The sequence below is a fragment of the Arachis stenosperma genome, chromosome 3 (assembly GCF_014773155.1).
Source record: "Arachis stenosperma cultivar V10309 chromosome 3, arast.V10309.gnm1.PFL2, whole genome shotgun sequence".
Lineage (NCBI taxonomy): Eukaryota > Viridiplantae > Streptophyta > Magnoliopsida > Fabales > Fabaceae > Arachis > Arachis stenosperma.
The window spans coordinates 81,899,348-81,908,902 of NC_080379.1; the positions used below are offsets into that span (position 1 = coordinate 81,899,348).

The following is a 9,555-nucleotide window of genomic DNA, read 5'->3' on the forward strand; positions in this document are numbered from 1 at the left end:
TACATGGTTACATTATTTAACCATAAATTTTTACTCTTGTGTGTTTTCTTCACGATGATTGCAATCTTTGCTTTGTTCCATTCTATATGTCCAATATTTAATATATTTACATGCTTGCATATGATTGAGGCCATTGTTTGATTCTAGCTCACTTATCCCAAAATTAGCCTACCTTTTACATCACTCTTGTTAGCCCCTTTGAGCCTTTAATTCCCTCTTATTCTATAAATCACAACACTAGCCTTAAGTAGAAAAACAAATTTAAAATCCCAAGTTGAACCCTTGGTTAGCTTAAGATAGAAGTTGTGTAATTGTTTAAGTGTGGGAAACCTATTGGGAACATGGATGATAAAAACAAAGGGTAGGAAGTTGAAAAGAATGAAATAATTCAAAATAAAATTTTTGGGAAGCATGCTCATGTGAAGTCAAAATAATTAAATTACCATGTGCATTGAAAAAAAAATATATATTAAATAAGGGGATACAAAAAAAATAATATTACCCCCAATGCAAAATAAAAAGGATCAATGCACATGGGACAAAATTCAAAATTAAATTTGATACATGAGCATGTAATACAAAAGTAGGAAAAATTATGGGAAGCTAAGTATAATTTTAAATTTTTTATAGAGTATGTATATGTTAGGTGAGATCTTAGACTACTCAAGGATTCACTTCACTAACTCACTTAGCCTTATATATATACCCTCACCCTTACCTTGGCCCCATTACAACCTTGAAAAGACCTCATGATGTTTGCATTGGTACATTAAATATTTGTTAATTGGTTAGATGAAGAACAAAGTTTAGAAAGCATGACTAGAGAAGAATAGAGAGATTGACCCTAGACACTTGAGAGTTAGAGTGATATACATTACCAGTGAGGGTTCAATGCTTGATTCTATGTTCCCTGCTTTCATGAGCTATCTTCTCACAAGTTTACTTGTCCTTATTTTATATGATTTGAATTAGTGGGATTTGAATTATTTTTGTCCTGGAGAACTTATTTACTCTTAACCAAGTAGGTAGAAACATTTAGAATGTAGTTGCATTCATAGGTTGCATTTCATACATTTCACCATTCCTCTTCATCTCTTTATAGTTTCTCTTGAGCTTAGCATGAGGACATGCTATTGTTTAAGTGTGGGGAGGTTGATAAACCACTATTTTATGGTTTATCTTATGCTCAATCGAGTGGTTTTTATCAACTCTTTACTCACTTATTCATACAATTCGCATGTTTTACAGTTTATTATAAGCTTAGCGCAAAGGTAAGGACCCTTTCATAATTGCCGATGCATCTAAGACTTTAGATGCTGCTCAGTCTAACTATACTACCACTAAAAAAGAGCTTCTGGCTATTGTTTTTGCTCTGGATAAATTCTGAGCCTACTTACTTGTCACTAAGGTGGTAGTATATTCAAATCATGCAGCTCTAAAATATTTATTAGCTAAGAAAGAGTCCAAACCAAGGCTCATACATTGGATATTGTTGCTGCAAGAATTTGATTTAGAAATTAAAGATAGGAGCGGTTCAAAGAATTTAGTGGCGGACCACTTGAGTCACCTAGAGCACATTAAGGATGACTCCACTCCTATCAATGATGCTTTTCCATTTGATAGCTTGCACGTAAGATCTGAAGTAGTTCCTTGGTACGCACCTATAGCTAATTATCTTGTCAGTCGTACCTTCCCTCCTGATTTTACTAAACATCAAAAGGACAAGCTTAAAAGTGAGTCCAAAAATTATATATGGGATGACCCATATTATGGAGATGTGGTGCTGACCAGATAATTAGAATGTGTGTGCCACAATCAGAATTCTAGTCAATCTTAGAGGCCTGCCACTCTTCAGAGAGTGGTGGACATTTTGGCCCTCAAAGAACAGCTAGAAAAATTTTAGACTATGGATTCTGGTGGCCCACACTATTTAAGGATGCCACTGCTTTCTGTGAATCTTGTTCACCATCCTAGAGGTTTGGGAATATATCCAAGAGGGATAAGATGACCCAACAACCTATGTTGTTCTGTGAAATTTTTTATGTTTGGGACATTGACTTCATGGGTCCATTTTCAAACTCTCATGGTTTCTTGTATGTATTGTTAGCTGTCGATTATGTTTCTAAATGGGTGGAAGCAATTTCCACCCGTACTGATAATGCTAACACTGTTGTCTCCTTTGTTCGAAATAATATTATCTGTCGCTTTAGATCACCACGAGCAATCGTGAATGATCAAGGCACTCACTTTTGTAACACGAGATTAACAAGTCTAATGAAGAAACATAGTATTGTTCACAAGGTGGCAACAGCCTACCACCCCCAGACCAATGGACAAGCCGAGGTGTCAAACAGAGAGATAAAGCGTATCCTGGAGAAGGTCATCAAGCCTCATAGGAAAGACCGGAGTACCAGGCTTGCAGATGCGCTTTGGGCATATCGGACTGCGTACAAGACACCAATCGGAATGAGTCCCTTTCGCCTAGTCTACGGAAAGGCTTGTCACCTCCCAGTGGAGGTGAAACACAAGGCTTTCTGGGCGGTGCGGGAATGCAACATGGGACTCGAGAAAGCGGGGGCTGAGCGGAAGTTGCAACTACAAGAACTGGAGTGCCTTCACCTAGAAGCATATGAGAACTCTGATAAACCCCTATTTTATGGTTTATATTGTGTATAATTATGTGGTTTTATCATGATCCTTACCCACTTATTCATTAATTTAGCATGCATTTATATTTCCTTCCTGGATTTATTACATGATTGAAAACTGCTTCCTAGAGACTTTTTTATTATGCATTTTAGTTCTCTTTTATCCCATTCGATGCCGTGATCTGTGTGTTAAGTGTTTCAAGCTTTATAGGACATGGATGAGTTGGAGATTGGAAGGGAAGCTAGCAAAAATGGAAGGAACACAAGAAATTGAGGAGACAACCAGCGAGAAGTGACGCGGCCGCATGGCTCACGCGTTCGCGCGGAAGAGGAAAAATCACAGTGACGCAGCCACATGGCTCACGTGACTGCGCGGAAAGGAAAAGCACAAGTGACCCAGAGGCGTGGACGACGCGAACGCGTGGCACGGAAAAACGCGAATGACGCGTCCGCATGGACGACGCGACCGCGTGACATGCGCAATCTGCATAATCTGCAGATTTTGCTGGGAGCGATTTTGGGCCCTGTTTTGACCAAATTCTCGGCCCAGAACAGCAGACTAGAGCCAGAGAACATGCAGAAACAAAAAAAACAACATTCATTCTACACAGTTTGATGTTTTCAGATCTAGTTTTACTCCTCCTCTAGGTTTTTCACTCTACACAATTGATACTTTTAGGATATTATTTTTCTACTACTTTGGCATTAGGATATTGAGAAGAGTTATTTTCTCATCATGACTTCGTCATTCTAGTTCGTTCTCTTAACTTGGTTTATTTCTTCCATGTTCCTTGCTTTGTTCAATTTTGTCATTGGAATACTTTTATGATTATTTAATACAAGAATTATTTCTTTCATTTTAATCCATTTTACCTTCCAATAATCATGTCTTCTTTTGATTCCCTTTCATATGTTATGGATTTATTATTTACAATAAGCGAGTAGTTCCCTAACTTGATGGGGAGTTGATTGAAAAGAACCAATTGAGTTGGAAGGCTTAAGAGAAAGATTGTAATTGGGTTTACTGTTGGATTGCCTTCTAGTCACTAACATCAATCCCTTTTAATTAAGTGGGTTGCAACTTGTGAACAGACGTAGCATTCCAACTTGTTTGACATTCCTTTGCCTAGTAAAGGATAACCAAACAGAATAACTTTTAATTATCAATTAATCTTGAGAGCATTCCAACTATAATAGGTACTCCAACTAATCAACTCCCAATCAAGGCTTTTATTTACATTGTTCAAATTCATCAATTTAATTTTCTGTCATTCAACTCAAACCTTTTTGAAAACATCTGATTAATAAAACAGCACACCTTTCTGCAACTCATTGGGGGACGACCTGGGATTCATACTCCTAGTATTTAAAATTTAAATTTCTGTGACATATTTCTAAATTGATAAGTGGATTTCCGGTGAGTTAAGAACTATACTTGCAACATACACATTTTCATAATTTTTAATTCACCAAATTCCGCATCATCAAACTCCAGGCTATACAAAGAGAAGGTGAGGGCTGTGCATGACAAGCATATCAAGTGAAGGGAGTTAAGACCTGGGGAGTTAGCTCTCCTTTACAACTCCAGGTTGAGGCTCATGCCAGGCAAGTTGAGATCAAGATGGGAAGGCCCCTATAAAGTGGAGAAAGCTGAGCCATATGGCGTCTTCCACTTGAGCCACCCTTCAAGCCCCAAAATTCTCAAAGTTAATGGTCACCGCTTGAAGCTTTACCTTGGTGAGAAGATGAAGGATAGCAAGGAGTTGGATATCCTCCTCTTCGAGGCTCCTCCAAAAGAAGTAGATTGAACTTGTGGACCGTCCAACTTAAGGACGTTAAAGCAAAGTGCTAGGTGGGAGACAACCCACCATGGTATGATCGTCCAATTTCTTTCTTAGTTTTATTTTGTTTTATTTTTCACAGTGTCATGCATACATTCTGCATCATCAGTTTCATTCTGCATTAAAAAAAAGGCATTCGACGTGCGCGCACCTCGTACACGTCCGTGTCCTTCATGAATGCGAAATAGGTTGGGTTGACCAGTGAGTTGCGCGGGAGCTGGGCAAGTAACGTGCTTTAGGCATGATCACGCCCATGCGTACGCATTCTATACGCGTGCGTGTCAAATCACGATCTGGCACCCACGCGTCCGTGCCTATGGCGCGCCCGCGTGCATAAGGCAATCGGTGTAAAACCATGTTTTACCCGAGAGTTGTGCTGGTCTGGGGCTGGTATTGTGCTAAAGGCACAAATTCACCCACGCGGATGCGTCCTTTTCCATACACATGGCCATCCACGCGTGCGCGCACACGACGCGCCCGCGTCGTTTGTATTTTGGCCCCCAACCCAGTACGAACAGAGAGTTGTGCGTGCGCGAAGCTGGACTCGCGCCAATGGCACAACAGTAGGCACGCGTCCGCTCACTTGACACTTACGCATCCTTTCTTTTTGCGTAATGCACGCGTTCGCATGCTGCACGCCTACGCTTCGATTGCGCCGCCTCACTTAACCTAGCGCGCCGCCCAGTTTCAAACCCCCCCAAATCCTAATCCTCTTCTTTCCTCATTCTTTCTTCTTTCTTCTTCCTTCTTACTTCTCACTTCTTACCTCATCATACTTCCATCTTCATCAAGGTTTCTTTTCTTCCCCTCTACTCTCTCATTCTTTTCTCATTTATTGCATTTAATTTTTTTTCTTTATTTTCAATTTTATATTAGCTTAATTCTTTTTATGATTTCTCTTTCATTATTTTCTCATGCATTTTTATGTTGGTGTTAGAGCTTTATTTGGGTATTATTTTATTATCTTTGAGTTTGTGGATATTATGAGGAGTACATTGACAATTGATATTCTATTATGGCTCTCATATACAATTGGATTACTTAATTTCTTTCTTCCTATTTTAACTTGCACACCAAATGTTTGTGAAAAAGCCAACATGGCAATTTGAATTCTTTTCTATCATATTCTTACTACTTTATTGCCTCTTTTTCGCAACTCTTTCCTTCCACTTGTATTGAGTATATCATTCACAATTGTCATCATACCAATGCTCATTCTTTTCTTCCATGTAATGCTTATTATTGACTTTGATTCTTGAGCTCTACTTCTCATGTCTCTTATTTTCATGCCATTATGCCTCTTGCATCTAGTTGTATGCTATGCCTTTATGCTCTTCATTGATGATTGACAAGATAGTCTTACTCGGTTACTTTACACAGGGTCTGAGACCTCAAGATAGGACCACACTAGAAGGTGCTTGCAATGGTTCTATGAAAAAGCACAAGACTACAGACGAAGCATGGCAATTGATCAGAGACTTAGCTGATTCTACTAGGAATCATAGGCAGAGACAAGGCCGGTCAAGAGCTGTTGCAGAGGTATCCACTAATACAGAGGCTACCGCTATAGCCCAGAATCTATGTAAAATTACTAACTTGCTGAAGCAGATGCAACTGAATCAACAACAATCTCAGCAAGTTCAGCATTCTCCATCACAACACAGCCAGCAGTTAGTCCCAGAAAGAGTGTGCGGCATCTGTGCAGATTATAGTCACTATACCGATGAGTGTCCGCAGCTCCAACCAAAAGACAATACTGTAGCAGCCACTCACAACTTTTATGACCGCCCCAATCAAGGGTACAATCAAGGTGGCAATTATAACCAAGGATGGCAGGATAATTCCAACCAAGGCTGGAGAGACAACTCTAACCTGGGTTGGAGGGACAATTCTAACAGAGGAGGCAGAGATAATAATAGAAATCAGAGGTGGAATAACAACAACAACAGGCAGCAGAATCAACCTTACAGAGCACCTCATTTAAGACAACCTCAAGCCCCTCAGCAAACCTCTCAGACCACTAGCATCTCTTCACCCCCTAATGCTGACTTACTACAAGCCATTGATCAGAGACATCAGGCTATGGAAGAAAATATTAAAGCAACTCTGAATACTTTCGCTTCTACTTTACAAACTCTTGTCTCACAAATGGGTTCAACGCAAAATTCCAGTAACCAGTCCTCAAGCTCTGGTGGACTCCCCTCTCAACCAATCCCCAACCCAAAGGGTGGTATTAATGCCATCACCCTAAGGTCTGGAACCACACTGCAGGAGAGAAGTCAGGAGGAGCCAAGCCCACCAGAACACGCCTCAGCTGAAGAGGTTGTAGAATTAGAAGATGTTGAAGAGGAAGAGGACATACAGTACATAGCTGAGAGAGAAGAAGCTCAATCACAGGAGAGAGCACCAAAAGGCGCAAACACTACAGAAGACACCACTCCCATTCCATTTCCACAAGTTGCAAGGAAGCCCAGGAAGCAGTTGGAACCTGACCCCAAGATGGTAGAAATCTTCAAAAAGGTTGAGGTAACTGTTCCCCTTTTTGATGTCATTCAACAGGTACCTAAATATGCAAAGTTTCTAAAAGATCTATGTATACATAAGGACAAAATTAATGAATTAGAAACTATTCCTTTAGGAAGTTCCATATCTGCTTTAATGGGAAGTTTACCTGAAAAATGCAGTGACCCAGGTCCTTGTATAGTTAGTTGCACTATTGGTGGTGTAGTAATTTATGATTGCATGTGTGATTTGGGAGCATGTGTTAGTATTATGCCTTTATCTGTATATGATGTTTTAAGGCTCCCTCCCTTAAAAAGGTCGGCAGCTCGTTTTGTGTTGGCAGATAAAAGCATTATTACAGTAGCTGGCGTTGATGAAGATGTTTTAGTAAACATTAAAGGGCTCACATTTCCCACTGATTTTTATATCTTGGAGATGCCCAATAATGACTCGGATAAGCCATCATCAATCCTACTTGGCAGACCATTCCTGAAGACATCAAGATTCAAGTTAGATGCTTTTTCAGGAACATATTCTTTTGAGTAGATGACCGAATAGTAATCTTCAATTTTAATGGAGTCACAAACAACCCTCCAGAAGATCATTCCATCTTCCAGTGTGATGTCATAGATGAAGCTGTAGCTGAAATTCATCAGGAAGAGTTGGAAGAAAAGTACGTAGAACAAAGTCCAAGTGTGGGGGCTCTATTAACTAACAATAAGGACATTTCTAAACTTTCACAAGCTCTAGACAATCCAGAGCCTACCCATGACCAGAAGATTGAGTTGAAACCTCTCCCTCCACATCTCAAATACACTTATCTTGAAGAAGGGCAGAAGTTTCCAGTTATCGTTGCACATGATCTCACTCCTGAACAGGAAGAGCAGCTACTTAATGTGCTAAGGAAGCACAAGAAAGCAATTGGGTGGAATTTGGCAGACATCGTAGGCATCAACCTTCAAGTATGTGAGCACAGAATATTTTTAGAGGAAGGAGCAAGACCTGTCCGCCAACCCCAGAGAAGACTGAATCCCACTATTTTGGAAGTTGTCAAAAAGGAAGTGACCAGACTATTGGAAGCAGGTATCATTTATCCCATTTCAGACAGTGAATGGGTTAGCCCAATACAAGTGGTGCCCAAGAAGTCTGGAGTCACTACCGTGAAGAACGAGCATGGAGAACTTATAGCGACCAGAGTACAGAATGCTTGGAGAGTCTGCATTGATTACAGGCGTCTCAACCAAGCTACTCGCAAGGATCGCTACCCTCTTCCATTCATTGATCAAATGTTGGATCGCCTGTCAGGTAAATCACATTATTGCTTTTTAGATGGTTACACAGGTTATTTCCAGATTCATATAGCTCCTGAGGATCAGGAAAAGACTACTTTTACATGTCCTTTTGGGACTTATGCTTACAAGAGAATGCCCTTTGGCTTGTGCAATGCACCAGCTACTTTTCAGAGGTGCATGATGAGTCTTTTTTCTGATCTCATTGAGGACTGTATGGAAGTTTTTATGGATGATTTTAGCGTTTATGGTTATTTTTTTAGCCTTTGCTTAGATGGATTATCTAGAGTATTAGATAGATGTGTCAATACAAACCTTGTATTAAATTTTGAAAAATGCCATTTTATGGTTAAACAAGGGATTGTATTAGGACATGTTGTATCTAATACTGGTATTTCTGTAGACCCAGCAAAGGTGAATGTTATTTCCAGTTTACCTTACCCCTCCTCTGTGAGGGATGTCCGTTCATTCCTTGGCCATGCAGGTTTTTACAGGAGATTTATTAAGGACTTTAGTAAGGTAGCACTTCCCATATCCAGATTGCTGCAGAAGGATATTGAGTTCGAGTTCAGTGAGAATTGTAAGCAAGCGTTCGATAAGCTGAAGACCAACCTGACTCAAGCTCCCATTGTGAGAGGACCAAACTAGAGCCAGCCCTTTGAAATCATGTGCGATGCTTCCAACCATGCAGTAGGAGCAGCGCTGGCTCAGCGTGAAGGTAAGGATCCTTTTGTTATTGCTTATGCGTCTAAAAATTTAGACGCTGCCTAGTCCAATTATACTACTACTGAGAAAGAGCTTCTTGCTATTGTTTTGGCTCTGGATAAATTCCGAGCTTATCTACTTGGTACTAGAGTAGTAGTGTATTCGGACCATGCAGCTTTGAAGTATCTATTAGCGAAAAAGGAGTCCAAACCAAGGCTCATACATTGGATATTGCTTTTACAAGAATTTGATTTAGAAATAAAGGATAGGAGTGGTAATCAGAATCTAGTGGCAGACCACTTGAGTCGCCTTGAGCACATTAAGGATGATTCTACTCCTATAAATAATAATTTTCCATTTGATAACCTGCAAGCAGTATCTGAGGTAGTACCTTGGTATGCACCTGTAGCTAATTATCTAGTTAGCCGCACATTTCCCCCACATTTTTCTAAGCATCAAAGGGACAAGCTAAAAAGTGAGTCTAAATATTATATATGGGATGACCCATATTTATGGAGATATGGTGCTGATCAGGTAATTAGACGTTGTGTACCTCAATCAGAATTCCAG

At 40.0% G+C, this 9,555-nt stretch overlaps 1 protein-coding gene across 1 annotated transcript; it reads left to right on the forward strand.

The window, feature by feature from the left end:
• The first annotated feature begins 2,061 nt into the window (after positions 1-2,061).
• On the forward strand, positions 2,062-4,456 carry LOC130966324 (uncharacterized). The gene is made up of 2 exons (XM_057891112.1): positions 2,062-2,609; positions 4,237-4,456. The coding sequence occupies exons 1-2, from the start codon at positions 2,062-2,064 to the stop codon at positions 4,454-4,456; spliced, it is 768 nt and encodes a 255-aa protein (XP_057747095.1).
• The last annotated feature ends 5,099 nt before the right edge of the window (positions 4,457-9,555 follow it).

Bases quoted from the DNA above. Each gene is read 5' to 3' on its own strand.
- LOC130966324 (XM_057891112.1), top strand. From the start codon at position 2,062: ATGGGTCCATTTTCAAACTCTCATGGTTTCTTGTATGTATTGTTAGCT. The intron at 2,610-4,236 runs GTGCCTTCACCT...TTACAACTCCAG, and splicing joins TTGCAACTACAAGAACTGGA to GTTGAGGCTCATGCCAGGCA.